At 40.7% G+C, this 14731-nt stretch overlaps 2 protein-coding genes across 4 annotated transcripts in view; one reads left to right on the top strand and one right to left on the bottom strand.

Moving 5' to 3' along the window:
- The first annotated feature begins 140 nt into the window (after positions 1 to 140).
- On the top strand, positions 141 to 8445 carry ofd1 (OFD1 centriole and centriolar satellite protein). The gene is made up of 22 exons (XM_069702685.1): positions 141 to 454; positions 533 to 736; positions 851 to 919; positions 1011 to 1038; positions 1118 to 1222; positions 1305 to 1441; positions 1575 to 1748; positions 2042 to 2148; positions 2242 to 2361; positions 2860 to 2933; positions 3017 to 3108; positions 3338 to 3527; positions 4304 to 4434; positions 4652 to 4763; positions 5234 to 5959; positions 6115 to 6271; positions 6380 to 6471; positions 6985 to 7113; positions 7298 to 7473; positions 7591 to 7761; positions 7851 to 7921; positions 8215 to 8445. The coding sequence occupies exons 1-22, from the start codon at positions 359 to 361 to the stop codon at positions 8258 to 8260; spliced, it is 3207 nt and encodes a 1068-aa protein (XP_069558786.1). The 5' UTR covers positions 141 to 358; the 3' UTR covers positions 8261 to 8445.
- A 66-nt stretch (positions 8446 to 8511) lies between these two features.
- gpm6bb (glycoprotein M6Bb) overlaps positions 8512 to 14731 on the bottom strand; it is a 29232-nt gene continuing 23012 nt past the window's right edge. For 2 of the 3 annotated variants that reach the window (XM_069702695.1, XM_069702693.1), the window contains exons 5-7: positions 13231 to 13304; positions 13059 to 13124; positions 8512 to 10753 (exon numbers count right to left, since the gene is read on the bottom strand). In XM_069702695.1, the coding sequence (XP_069558796.1) occupies positions 10604 to 10753; positions 13059 to 13124; positions 13231 to 13304 (290 nt within the window). In that variant the 3' untranslated portion in view covers positions 8512 to 10603. Of the gene's footprint in view, positions 10754 to 11166; positions 12629 to 13058; positions 13125 to 13230; positions 13305 to 14731 lie in introns of those variants that run through there. The other variant, XM_069702696.1, reaches the window with a different exon arrangement.

The raw sequence follows: 14731 nt of genomic DNA on the forward strand, positions 1-14731 counted from the left end.
GCAAAGATGATTTAAAATCAAAATGGGCTCATGTTGTCTAGTATTGCATTAAGTATTAAATGAGGATAAATAAATCACTATTGACGTTACGTCATAACTATGAGCCTGTGCGTATTCAAACATTTCCGTTGACGGATGTAAATGGACACCTCCTCCTTGAAGGAGACGCTTTCTGGTCGTCAAGCTGCTAACTGGCGAAATGACTCTGTTTTTGGAGATGTTCGTGTTATCGGGTGTTAAGAAGAGGAGTGGGGGAAAACAAACCCATCTACCACGACTTTAAACGTTGTTTTTAAACGGAAGGTTTAACTCTCCAGCTCGCTTTTGTTATTAACTCTTCTGTTGGGACTCAGCCGTTATGTCCTCGTCCAAAGAAGAAGCGTTGTCCCCGGATGAGCTGAGGAAAAGACTATATCAAACTTTTAAAAATAAAGGAGTACTTGACACACTGAAAGTAAGTAATACAAATAACAAATACAATTATTCGAGCGTATTCCCAATTTGTCCATTTCAATCTTTGGTTCTTCTTCAGGTTCAGTTGAGAAATCAGCTCATACAGGAACTAAAGCACCCACCTCTCACCGGACCAGAACCGGTACCCAGGCCGGTACCTGGGAAATCTGGACCTCTCTTAGTTTCAGCCTGTAACAGCATGGTGGCTGACCATCTGCGTGTGTCAGGGTATGAATACACACTTTCTGTTTTCTACCCTGAAAGTGGCTTTTGTAAAGACAAGGTGTGTATTACTGCTTTTTAAAACATTATTATTATTATTATTTTTCCTGTATCGTGAAGTGTTAGATATATAAAGTGCAGATAAAGATGTTGGTCTTTTGATACATTTCGGCAGGTTTTCACAAAAGAAGATCTTCTTCAGCTTCTTAAAATTAGTCCTGAATCTGCCCTTTACACGTCCCTGGTAATTAATAACGTAAAATACTTTTCTTGAAATAAGAATAGATACAGACAAAATGAAATTAGTAATAACCGTATTATTTTTTTGTTTACAGTTTTCAAATAAAGACAATACAGATAAAGGTACGTGTAGTGACATGTTCCTTCTAATAAAGCTCCTTCTGCTCCCAGGTCTTGTCCTTAATATATAATGTCTTTGCAGGGTTCCTGATCAGCCTTCTAACACAACTAACACATTATACGCACCGCCTGCGCCACGATGCCGACACCCAGACAACCGGCTCCTCAAGTTATGGAGAGTCTCTTGGTATGATGAACTGATGCCCTGAAATTGACCTTTTTATATTCCAAACTTTTAGACTTTTAAATGTTGTCTTGCTGTCTTACAGTCGAGAAGATGAAAATGATTGACAAGGAATATGAGCGCTTCAGTTACAGCGAGGGCAAAATGTTTTCGCTCCAATCGAAACTGGCTGCGTACAGAAAAGAAGCCGAAGCACAGATGGAAGCAGAAATGAAAACAAAGGTATATCTATCCATACACACACACACACACACACACACATATATATATATATATATATATAAGAAAAATTAAGAATGTTCTCTAGTTTTGTAGTTTTCCATCTGTGGTCCCAATATATTCTTTTCTTTTTAAGATGGAACATTTTAAAGATGTCGAAATCGCAAAGGTGAGAATGGAAGAAAAATCTAAATTTCATAACGAATTTGATAAGCTGAAGCAAGAGCTGGGGAGGACTTATGAGTTGAAGGCAAAGCTGCTGATGGACCGAGAGAAAAATGCCATCGAGCGACTGCAAAAACAACAAGAGGTAAGTTATTGCTCATATGTTGTTGTTCTATGCTGATAAACCTTCAACATGTACACCGGAGTCCAAAGGTCAGAGACCAGCAGAGTGGACGGCAGTCAATGACAGTTTTGTGATTATTTCCAGGTTTACATGAAAATATGACAGACTGATGATGTGCTGTCAGACTTTTGGACCCTGATTTTGTTTAATTATGGGAGGCTCTTAACATTACTGTATTCACGTGGGTAATTTCTAGCTGCTTAAACCTAAGACGGTCTAATAGATGTCGTTATACGTGTCTCTCTTTTCTTTAGATTGAGGAAAAAAACGTCTACATGCAGAGACAATCAGTGCTGAAAGAAATAGAAACACTGCGTAACAGAGAAAATGAGCTGAGGATGAGAATGGAGGCTTTTGAAAAGTAAGATCTTTTTTACGGTTTGTTTCTGTAAAGGGGTTTCTAGGCTCTCTCATCGTTGGCACAAGTTCATAATGAATGTTTGTGTGATGACAGGACTTGTCAAATTCATGAGGAGAAGGTGAAGACGAGTGAAGAGCTGATGAGGAGGAGAGAACTGGCCGTGAAGACGATGGAGGACACATACGACCACAGGCTGAAGAATGACCTGTCCAGGTATTTTCATGTTCAACACGTCCAGTTTTGTTTTGACTCACATCCTCATAAAAAACAAAACTAAAACATCCCTTTAGTCACACATCCATGCAAGTCTGTCTATTCTGTAAATTCACTACACCTCTTAATTTTAAGTGATTTTTGTTTTTTGTAAAGACTTTCTCATGTGACCAGAGGAGGTCACTGTTGTCTAGCATTAAAGTAAAAGCATTCTATATGTAGTCTAAATCTTCATTGTCCATCCCTATCATCTTTGTCATTAAAATCCAAAAGCTGTTTGAATGCTGTCAGTGAGTTCTAGAGAAAATATGTTCCTGCTGAATAAATGTCCACAAATAAGTTCACACTTTTGTTAAAAAGTTCATTTCCGTCTTACTTATCATTGTTAACCGAACTGGTTTGAATCATTTCGGTGGAAACATAATTACGAAGATGTTTTGCATTGGTTTAGTTTGCGAAATCTTTTAAATAACTGATTTAATTTCTTTATAAAATCAGGTATCAGCTTGAGTTGAAGGAGGATTTTATCAAGAGGACAGAAAGACTCAGAGAAAGTGAGAACAGAAACAAAGGTGAGCATTTCAAGAAATGCAAGATCAATGCCCGGTGTGCTGTGACCACGTTTACATTTTGTTTACATCGTTTTATTCTTCAGTGGAGACTGCTCATATTCAAAAGGAGTCGACTGTTATTAATGCCAGGGTGGAAGAGCACAGTCGTGCATGTTCAGAGCTGAAGCGGCTGCAGGTAAATCATCCCCTTTCATCCAGCAGTGTTGATTTCACCCTCCTCAGTGGGCATGTGGTGAAACAACTCCTGTAACTAAATAGTAACATTTATGTTTTTCACATTTTTAATCATTTAGTGTGATCCTGTAATAACTGCATGCTTCACAGTGTGATTCATTTACGTTAATTAGTTCGCCTGCTGTTTTCAAATCTCTGTTCCTTTTTTTTTTCTTTTTTTTTTTCTGCAGGTTGAGTCAGACACAGCACAGCAGCAGATTTCTCTGCTGACTCAACAGAAGGAGCTGTTGAGGGAAAGACTGGAGACCACGAGTGACTACCCCATCTTAAAAAGACAGAAAGCAGAGCTGCAGGCGCAGCTGCAGCTGCTGAAGAAACAGCTGGAGGAAGCCCGAGAGGAAAACCGGCTTCTCCGTGCAGGTGAAGAGTGGCTGCTGTTCCCAAGTACCTCCCAGCTGCATTTTCCCTCTCCAGTTTATACCAATAACAGAATTGGGATTTCCTGTCTCTGGCTGTTCGAATGCACAGCTGATTACTCTGTGGTTTGGGAACGTGTTCATTACTTCAGAAATGTAATCCTAATCTAAAATCAGTATGTCAGGATATCTGTACTCTTTTTCTTTTTTTTTCACAACTGATAAAGCTCCTGTGTTGTAGTCAAAGAGCTCGAGTCTGGGCTCATTGTTTGCTGTGAGGCGCAGTGTACTGTGAAGCATTCATGGCCGTCTGTCCCACTGCCTCTGGCTGAGCTCAGTCTTTCTGAATGTGTCTTGCCTGCCAACGCGGGGCCTCTGCGCCGTTTCTGTAGCTTTGCAGACGACCAGTGAGGGAAGGGGGATGAGAAGTGGAGTGAATGGGAGCAGAGAGCGTAGTGAGCAGAGACAGAGGGCAAACACAATTTTACCTCTCTGAGAGATACAGTATGCTTTGTGTTTGAGAATGGGGTGAGGGAGCAGTGGGCCTCTCTCCTCATCACTGACAAAAGGAAGCGACAGCGTTGTGTTGTAATCTAATGCCGGACAGATTCATGCCCAAAATGTGAAATGCAGTATTTTCTCAAATTTACACCTTCGCTCAGAACTACTTCCATATGTCAACAGATCCTGTTTCAGGAGGGAGTTTTCCCACGAGAACAGAACACCCTTTGGGACAATGAGCTGTACTTGATGTTGTGACTCTGATAACCCCTCTCTCAGATATGGCCCAGCCGTCCAAAGAGCAAATAGCTCTGCAGATGGAGCTTCGGAGGCTGCAGAGCGCTCACAGGCTGGATGAGGAGGAGTTTGGCAGCCAGAAGCAGGTGCTGCAGGCGCAGCTCCAGAGTGAGGTCAGCCACATACATCACAGTCCAGTGTGGGAAACTATGTGATCAGTGTTTTTTTTAATACAGTTTTGTATAACCTCTGGAGTATCCTTTCTTGAGTATTTGGCACTTGTCCTAAAATCTGTGTTTCTGGTGACCTCTATCCTATACTTTGCGCAGGCCTTGTACCAATTGCAAACAATAACTTGTTCTGTGATGTCGTGTCATTTGTTGTGTGCAGATGGAGCGGTCTGCTCAGCTCAAGGCGCAGCTGATAGAGTGTGAAGAGAAGTCACAGTGGATGGCGAACCATGTAGAGGACATCAAGATGCAGCTGAGACAAACTCAACAAGGTACCCCGTGATGGCACATGCAATGTTTGCCGTGTCATAGTGTGGCTTGATTCGGAGTGTGTACCTTTGAATCATGTTGGTTCCAGTAGTTATGTATGATGCAGTTGGTCAAACATGACTTGCAGTCAACTTTGTTTCTGCTTTTCGTAAACAGGCTTTCTTTCTGTTCTCAACCATGTCATTCCATAGACTGTTAAATCTGTAAAAAGGAAAATATTTGGCCCAATTTCAAATGTGTTCCAAATGCTATAATAAGAACTTTTGTAAAAACAAGAAAGAAAGCCACATTACAGTAGTAGAAACTGGATTTATAGAAGGTATGGCTGCATGTAAATAGTTCTGGGAAATAGCTTAGCGAACTTTTAGCGCAGATCTTTTATGGTGGTTGGTTTTCTGTATTAGTGCTCAACGTTCCTCTTCTTTGCTTTTCCTTTTTCCCTTTCATTGTGTGATTCACGCAATCATGGCAGCTCTTGAAAATGAAGTGCTGCGTAACCCCAAGCCGTCTCTCGTTGACCGCTCCGTGCTGGAGCTCAGCGCCAACAAGCTGGTCCCCCCTGACATCTATGTGGACAGATCTCTGCTGAGGGCCAGGGTGGGTTATAACAATGATTGTGAAACAGGTGGGCCCTCGCAAGGACACAAGTCAGCTTGGAGCAACTCTCCAGACTCCGACATTGAGCTGGTGGCTGAAGCCAAGGCTCGGATCATGGAGCTTCAGAAGGAGGCCCAGACTTTAGAGGAGGCCTACAGGAACTACCAGCAGAGGGCAGTGCACTCCACTATCTCACACATGCTTCCCCCAAGACCTCTCTCCCCACAGCAAAAATATCCTTCACATCTCCCTGACTCTTTTCTTAGGAAACAAGACTCTCACCATTTACACTCCCACCCAACCCACAGACTCAACATCTCACACAGACCCCTCTCTCCTCAAACTATCCGATCCCCCTCCTTGGCATCCTATGGCACCAGAAACGCCTCACCACCACCTGCACAGTCAAGAGTGACCTTCTCAGAAGACCATGAGTGGCTCCAGGCTCCAGTTTTCATTGACCACAGTCTCCATTCATTTACTGAACCTTTGTTCCTAAGAGATGGTCAACCTGAGGATGAAAGGTCTGCTCCATCCAAACGCCTGTCTTCCACTCCGCACTCTTCTCCCAGGAATAAGCTTCAAAAAGAGATCTTAGCAGGTACCTTCATACAACGTTTTCTCCTGTCAAAACACTTCCCTCCTGAATTTAAAAACATTCACATCAATCTGTCCAAATCGTTACACGTCAGTCTTTGAATTATGATCCTTCTCCCGCGATGGTGTTTTCTAATATATAGTCTTTGCTCCTATTAGAGGCCGTTTTGTCTCCAGTGGCGTCCCCCCAGCTGCCGTCTGACAGACAGTTCTCTCGACCCCCCCGCAATGATGTGGTGACCTTAGGGGACTTTTCCTCCGAGTTCAGCCCACCTCGCAGTCCGCAGCTCAAGAGCACAGTGCGGGACCAGTCCAGGTACCATCTGGCACAGCTTTGGCAAGGACAATGTGACTTTATTTTATACTCAATTCTTAGAAAGATGGTGAATACTAATGCCCTCATGTTTACCCCCGTTCCCTTCAGTCCACCACAGCAACAGCCTGTCTTCTCCAGCTCCGAGTCGTCTCCGGAGCCTGAGAAGATAAACCTGGAGGATCTCGCAGGGGATTTGTCAGGTACCCTAGACTACTATTTGTTTTTTATTTTCCCCTGTTATTTAAATTAAAACATCATGCCCTCATACATCGTTGAACGCACTGTTTGCATTGCACTTGACTGATACAACTGGCCCAGATTCACTTTCCTAAAACTGGAAAACGTTCAGTGTATTCAGGGATATGCTGCTTAATGCGAGTAGTGCAGAAGGGTGATCAATTTGCAGTCGCTCCATCTTTCGGTGCAATTTTTTTTTTTTTTTTTTTTTTTCAAATAAAATGATTTAATATTTGGCGTTTATCAATAATTTGAACAAAATTCCAGTAACGAAAATGTGTATCCGGTCTGAAGGCTTTGGATTTTGGATAGGCTGTTTTTTAATGAGTGTGTGACCGGCCTCCAAAGTGTCCTTTCAGCGGCCTTGCACAATGGTGAAGATGAAGGACAGCTGATTATGTATTCTGTGCCGGTCCTCTGGCCCTGTTGCATTATGGTGGAGCATAAAAGATCTCTTTGTGCATGTCTCTCTCTAGAGCCCGGCCACATTCCAGAGCTTCTCCTGGACACTGCTGTCCCTCTCTCTGAGGAGGCCCCTGACGGCCCCGCTGCCCCCCACCCACAGGACCTCCCAGAAGACCCACCGGACTTGCAGGGCCAGGCGGGTGAGTCGCTAGTTCTCCCAGTAATGACCCATAATCTTGGTTGACCCCAAATGACAAGAACGCCATCATCTACTGTATACGCTATGAATCTGTCACATTTAGCTCATATGGTAGCCAGTCTGCAGTGAATTACTTCTTAAAACAAAACAAGGTCTAACTCATTTCAGTCCACAATGTTTTCTAGAGATGCCACAAGCTTCAGTTGAATCAGCCAGAGAAGAAGAGGAGGAGAAGGAAGAAGAAGATGAGGAGCAGAGATGGGAAAGAGAGCGAAAAGAAAGACAAGAGCGAAGGCAAAGACAGCAAGAGGAAGCCAGAGAGAGAGAGCTGCAAGAACTTCAACAACTGGAGAAAGAGATGGTAATGATTATCTTACACCAACTTCCAATGAGGAAATTCCTTCTCCTGAACAACTTATTATTGTTTGCTGGGGAAAGGCAACATGAACTAATGTTGACGGCGTCTCTGTCTAACCAGATTTTGCAGGACGTGGAGCAACTAGAAGAGGAGGAAACGGAGGTCAAGAAAGGAGGAGATGAGGAGCAGAAGGAAGAGTCAGATAACAATAGGGATGAGTCTGAAGGTGAAAATCCACTGGAGAAATACATGAAGAAGGTCCTGGAAGCAAGAGAGAAGCAGCATAAACAGGTGAGCTGCACACGCATTTCTCTGATGCCGCTGACTGCAGACTTGTAGCAGCTGCTCTGAGTGATTTGCTTTTTCTTTTCTTTTTTTAGAGCCCTGAAAGAGAGGAAGCAGAAAACATGAGCCCAGAGGCCAAGAGTTTGTCCGTGGAGAAGGAAGACAGGTAACTTAAAAGCTGGTGACTTGGCTCGACACAAAATAGATTCGTGGCTTTATTCATGAATAAAACATCAGAACTCTTCTAATTCAAAAGCTTTGTTGTTACGAGAAGGAAGTTTAATAAATGTATAAATATTCATAATCCTCTTCCAATAACATTTAATTGCTTTCATGGTTTCTCATCTCCTTGTCTCTTTGATGTTGTGTTTTGCTCTGGATGTTGACTTAATTTAAAGAATACTTAACTATTTTTTCTTTTGTTTTTTTTCTGTCCTTAACCTGGTTTTGTTTTCCCAGCATTGCAGCATATTCAAACAAGGATGAAGATGATGATTTCTGGTGAGCTGATCGTCCCGGTGTGCTATCATACACTGAATTACACAAGTCTCTCCAGACTTCTACAGTTTTAAGTGTGAAGTCTTTCTTGTTTAAATTTTAAGATTTGTATATTGGACTTTTTTGTATTGACTGCATATGTATGAATAAATGTACTTTTTTTTTTTTTTTTTTTTTAAATGAACTGTACACTACGAAACACTTTTGTATGTAAATATTCTACCATGCAAAACAGAAACACTCCCCAACAAACAGAAATTTGTTTTATTTTATTTATTTTCATAAAAACAGTCAACAGGCCAGTTGAGTCGTGTCATAAAAGGGTGTTTCCAGTCAGACAGGATGCTTGTTGATTGATTGTTGTCCTCCTGGTGATTGATAGATAGCCTTTTCTTTACTTTTTTTGGTTCATTCAACAGGAAACACAACAGATAAAGATAAGATGTGATGTACATGTCATCTTTCTGCTCGGCCACTGTACATTTGTAGCCTTTCCCACATAGAACAATGCAGGTTTTGTACAACAGTATCTCAGATACTGTTTTGAACACTGGGCAGCAAGTCACACTAACATACTTTGGCTAAATTTACCATTTATATTTCTATACAGTTGTTTAAGTGACTGGTGTTGTGACTAATTCTTACTTTTAAGTTGAATTAAAAGTATCAGTAAATCAGGAGGAAGCCCTTGACATTCATAGAAAATTCAGGTATACTATCAGGCAACAAAATAATACTCATATACTTTTAAATTGATTAGAATAACCTAAAAACATCTATACCTAATGAGCTACATAACATGGGTTAATCTGTAGCGGTTAGAAAAAAATAAAGGAAACGGGCAAACACTGCCTACTACTGATGTCAGCATACATGACTGTACATCACTTGTCACTGCAGAAACAGTTGTCTTCATGCAACAAAGAAACATCAAGTTATCCCTGTAACTCAGCTAATAGCAATAAAAGATTACACGAATAATAATGTCAACATTATGACAATTGCACATTAAAAACAGATGCAATTAGAAAACAATTAAGAGCTTTTCATCTTTAAAAACAACAAAAGAATACTAAAATCCTGACTTGTAATACATTTACATTGTTCACGCCTCATGTGTCTTAGCTCTGTCAAATGGTAACAATTCACATGGGACATAGTTTTTATTGTTTCATAAGAATTATCAAAATCCAGTCATTTTTGATCATATTGTACTGATATTACAATAGACAACTGCTAAAAACTGAATGAGTTATCTCTTCATTGGCAAATATGCATTTTTGTCCTTTTGTCTCATTTAATACAGACCAAAATTTTAAGATATTAAATATGTTGAATATGACTCATTATTGGCATCGTCCACATTTATTGAGAAAGTCCTTCTTATGGCATTAACCATACATTTTGCGTTATATAATTATGTGCTGTGGAGCTACTTAAATCCATGTTGAGTCTGAGGCATCTTTTTACAGATTTTGAAACCATATTTTGTAGAAGGGAGAAGTGTTGTTTGTTCCAGTTAAATTGTCCATAGGCTCTAGTGCACACCTGAGGTAGTGGTAATGTAGACCATTAATGTTCTGAACGACTTTAGTAGCTGTACAATTGGAAATTAGAATCTAGAATCAATCATTAACACGCAAAGGCTCATTAACTGAGATGTAATACAGTTAACTCCTCAAGTATTACGGATTCTGTCTTCATGGAGCACATACATATGAGAGAATCTGGAGCACAATTTAGAATTTCCTTACTGTTAAGTCAAAATAAAACATCTTTTGTTGATGTGAGTACAGTGTGACACACTAACGCAGATTGGAAGTAAGGCCTTTCATGTTGTGTAGAATTCATCTGCATTTTTGATTTTAAAAAAAATTATAAAAACACATAAAATGTTGTACCTTTACTATAGTTGAACACTGGCCACAGGGGGTCGGAAGAAAGACAGGGCAAGACGGTAAACAAAATTGTCATTGGAATGCATTGTATAAGAATAGTGCAATGTCTCAAGCTTCCCCAGCAAAAACTGGCTATACAAATGGCAACAACTACAGCTTTTCCTACAGAGAAATACAGGAACATATAAATGAATGAATGAAACTTTACATAGCAGTTCTGAAAAAACACTTCCTGGCGAGTTAGTGCAGAAAGCAACACTGATGCATTAGTTTGTTAGGGAGCCTGGTTAGTACTGCTAGTGTCAAGGCAGTTGGCAGGTTATTTTAGCTGAGCGTTGCCTTGGTCCAAAGCGGCCACAGTGGTTGGCCACAGTGTCTGTGTGTGTGTGTGTGTGTGTGTGTGTGTGTGTGTGTGTGTGCGTGTGCGTGTGCGTGTGCGTGTGTGAATATCCTTATGTGTAGGAATTGAGGCATTCCTTTGAGCGTGAGGTGATGTCCTGCAGCTCCCGCTCTTCCTTCATTTTGATGTCTTGGTAGGCATGCATTTGACTGGCATCCTTAAGGTAGGCCCAGTTTGCTGAGAGAATCATGAGGAAGTGGATCTGGAAGAGAAGGGTGAGGTGGATGGCCGGTGAGCATGTCAGAGATGCAAAGCAAGCTACAGGAGTCAGAGCTACAGTACGTACATCACGGACATACACAAATGTGTAGTTAAGCTTTTAAAAACAATCTAAAACACACAACGTGACAAAAGACATCACTTAAAAAGACGTTATTGTAACATTACTGTTACAATCATTACTATTACTGGAGTTGCTATACATAATACTACAGAAATGACACTTTTAAGGTGACAGGATGAGTGAGTGAAGTAAGCCAGAGGTTGTTGCATGCAAGCTTCACGCAGCTGTAAAAGTTGAAAGTTAGTGCAAAGCATGAGAATCTGACCCTGCTCCATACAGTACCCATTTCAGTATTATAACGCTGTAGGATGTATAAGAAATAGACCAGGTACTTTTGTAAACAAAGATTGTTTATTTTATATAGAAAGTAAAAGCTACAGTCTTGAAAAAACTTAGGAGAAAATTAAATATATGAAATATGGAGTATAAGTAACTATAAACAGATCAAAGAATCTGAAAATTGTAAGCATGCAGGCTCAGTGTTAAGATAAAAACAAATGGCTCTTTAATGGCACTTTGAGAGAGTAAAGGAAAATATATGAAACAAAACATCAACTTCATAGCTGAGGCTATACCAGCATCAGCTCTCATAGAAAAAAATACATTTACTCTACTCTATAATAGGATTTTTTTTATTTTATTTTATAAAATACATGAAATTAAATTGAGGTTTAGGGCCTCATGCAGAAGTGCGATACCCCTGGTACTGGCCTAACCCTTCATGTGTGCAGTGCTAGCTGTGTGCAGTTACTTTGAAATCTACAATACTCAACTGGTCGCCATAATACTCATCTGCAAAAAAGGATTTTAGTTCAGTTTAGAATCTAACTCGTGACCGAAAAAAATAATTCTGAAGTTTTTCTGTGTTTCATGGGTCGGTACCCACATTTTAAGGCTATAAGCAAATAATTCAAAGAAGTATAAGAACGAGGCACTCGACCACTTTTACCACGAGTCCTTTTACAAATGTAGCACTAAAATTCATCCTCAGCAAAACCGCTAATCTGGCAATTAAAAACAAGAAGCCTGAGAACACCTTCAATATTTGTCCTCAGATGTCCACATGGACTAACTCAGGGCTTTATGCTGTACATCTATGTACGAGCTTGGTGCAGTCTATGGCTCAATCAAGCCTCAGAATTTAGATTATTCAAATAGGCTGTTACAACCTGCACAAGTATCTTACATGTGTGTTTCATAAGTGCCTTCAGGAGGTTGTGCACAAATTCGCATTTCAGCTCTGACGGCAGTGAACTGATGCTCGTCAGCTTTATGCCGGAGGAAGTACTGCATGCTAAATATGTTTTTCTTATCTAAATTATTTATTCAGCCGACGCCTTTGTGCAGGCCAAAACCAACTTCACACATTACGAATATAAATAACACTGTTGTGGATTTTCTAGCTGTGCACATTTCTATAGATTCTGAAGGTCACGTGTCTATAAGTGAGGAAAGCAGAACAAAACCAGTCAACTAAACACCACCCCACTCTGAAGACAACTTTCATCAGGTGTCCTCAGACAAGCAATATCCCTGGATACCAAATGCTAAAAGAAGCATACAATCAGCTATTTACATGTCATGTGATTACTAATGGAGAGATGTTGAGTTTTCTATTCTCAGGTTGTTGTTTTTGTTTTTTTTAGTTCATTTGTTGTCAGTGGCAACTGTCTCTACTCAGCACAGCCTCAAACGGTGCACTCTTAAAACAGTTTAAAACTTAGTGCAGCAGTCTTCTCGACTCTTAAACTTCAAAACAGCAAAGTTATAAGTGGTAGCCATCATGTAGATCAGCTGGTGGAAGAGAACAGAGAAGGTGGTAAGAGTACATGCCGGTGACCTCCTCGTCACCACTGCTGTGACAAGTTAGTAAAGAGACCAATCAGCTTTCAACAAGGTTAAATGTTAACGAACATAAAGTATCATTTTACAATATCCTACTTGTGAATTTGTGATGTTTTGTTATTGTAATTGTGACACCAAGAAGTCCAAACTGCACACTGTTCCCCCCCACTGGGAATAAACAGGGCCATATGCATCTAAGCAGATGGGTAAACAGCAAATGGAATTAAGACTGAGGAAAAGCCTATGTGTCATCATCCTTGGTGTGGTTACATAAACCATATGGGAATGAGAAGAGGAGCACTTGACACATGATCTGCAGATACAAACCATGCAAAGATGGGCTAAAGGGAGAGGATGGAGAGACTGATGGGAAGCTTACCAGAGCGATCACAGTGGCTCCGGCCCCAGCGCACGCTACGATGTACAGGTGATAAGACAGGTAGAACTGAAAGGAGACAAGCAGCGGTGATTATTCTTCAATTTAAAGAAAATCCTGCTCTGCATGTGATGTGTGACATTTAAATGCATGTCGACAGAAGACAGCGTCTCACCTCACTGGTGTTGCAGATGTCACCTAGCGTGGCTCCACAGGCCTTTCCTGGTGTGGCGTTCCACGGGATGATTCCTGCAGCCGTGAATTTGAAAGGTTTACATTTTCCCCACACATATTCACGCACACCATTACCAAACCTGTGAAGTACAACACTTGAGCTACAGTCTCTCAAGGTAATGTCCACTGACTACAAAGAGAAAAACGATAATGAAATTTCAACGATTCAATGGGGCACTCCACTGATTTCACACATGAGGATGCCTTTATCCCTACGAGGAGCAGAACACAAGCCTGTGAAAATAGCTGTGTGATTTCTTCTGTGGCTCTGGAGCTTTCCATAGTCTGAGAAAATAATGCTAGGAATGTCAGCGGGGTTATCTCAGCTCGGGCTTCAAAGTCTAATGAAAAGTCTGCACTCCAAATTGAGGATACAAAAGAAGGACGGCACTTACCAGTTAGGGAGGGTCGAATGCAAGTTTCATCCATTTGCATAATGGTAAATATACGATGTATGTTTTCAGAGGGACAAAGGGCTGCATCTTAATGAACTAAGCGCACTGTCAAAAGTGCATGTGAGCGCAAAGTAAGGCGCATGGTTCAAAGGTGTTGTAGCTCTTAATCAATCATATGTTTTCACATTACATGAAATAAACCAATCAGAGCGTCATCTTTCATTTCCTTTAAAAGAGCCAGGACTGCTGTTTTAATGGCAGGTTTGTCCAGTAGTTGGAAAGAACGCTTCTTTCTCTCTGCGGAGGGAACAAATCTATTCGTACTCTTGTTCGAGCAGATTGATGTTCACACTAATAACCTTTTATTTTGTAACAAGCAGAGTCTACATCCATCATGGACCCTCCTATGCAAACACATATTACTATGTTAATGATGTGCCCTTATAAGAACAGTAAAATCCTGCACCTTTAATTTAAGACCAGATATTTGTTGGCCAATCACTTTCAGTTCCTCAAGATAGTAAAGCACCAACAATGTGCCTGACCACACATTATTTTAAGACCAACACGCCCAAGAGGATGTTTATGTGGACGCTGGTACATTCTGTTATTTAAACAACGCCTTCTTGCAAAGGGCCTAAAAGAGAACCCAAAAAGTCAAAGTAAATCCTGGCCTCTGCTGCATCAATATTGACCTCTTTTAATCTGCCTCAGTCCCCGGTTTATCTTTTTCTTTTTTTTTTTTTTATCAGCAGTGCAAATTTCTACCTTGCACCTTTTGTTACATGTTTGGTTTTACAATCTTTTTCCTGAAATTTTTACCTTTTTTCTTGTGACTCACTGGATAAATTTACCTTTTCGGATCTTTAAAGAAAAAAAAAAGTACACTTTGGTTGAACTCCACTAGTTGCCATCCGATGACATACAACATGTGATGAGGGCTCCTAAGCAGACACTGCTTGATTTAAAGAGGTTGCAATCCCCCCTTCACCCACCTCATTTATTACATCGTTCAGTTTGTTAGACACCAGAGTGTGCGCAATAACT

This window comes from Brachyistius frenatus, unplaced genomic scaffold (genome assembly GCF_029030835.1).
Source record: "Brachyistius frenatus isolate BFR_SWC_R1_liver_20210118 unplaced genomic scaffold, ASM2903083v1 Contig_42, whole genome shotgun sequence".
In the NCBI taxonomy this organism is placed as follows: domain Eukaryota; kingdom Metazoa; phylum Chordata; class Actinopteri; family Embiotocidae; genus Brachyistius; species Brachyistius frenatus.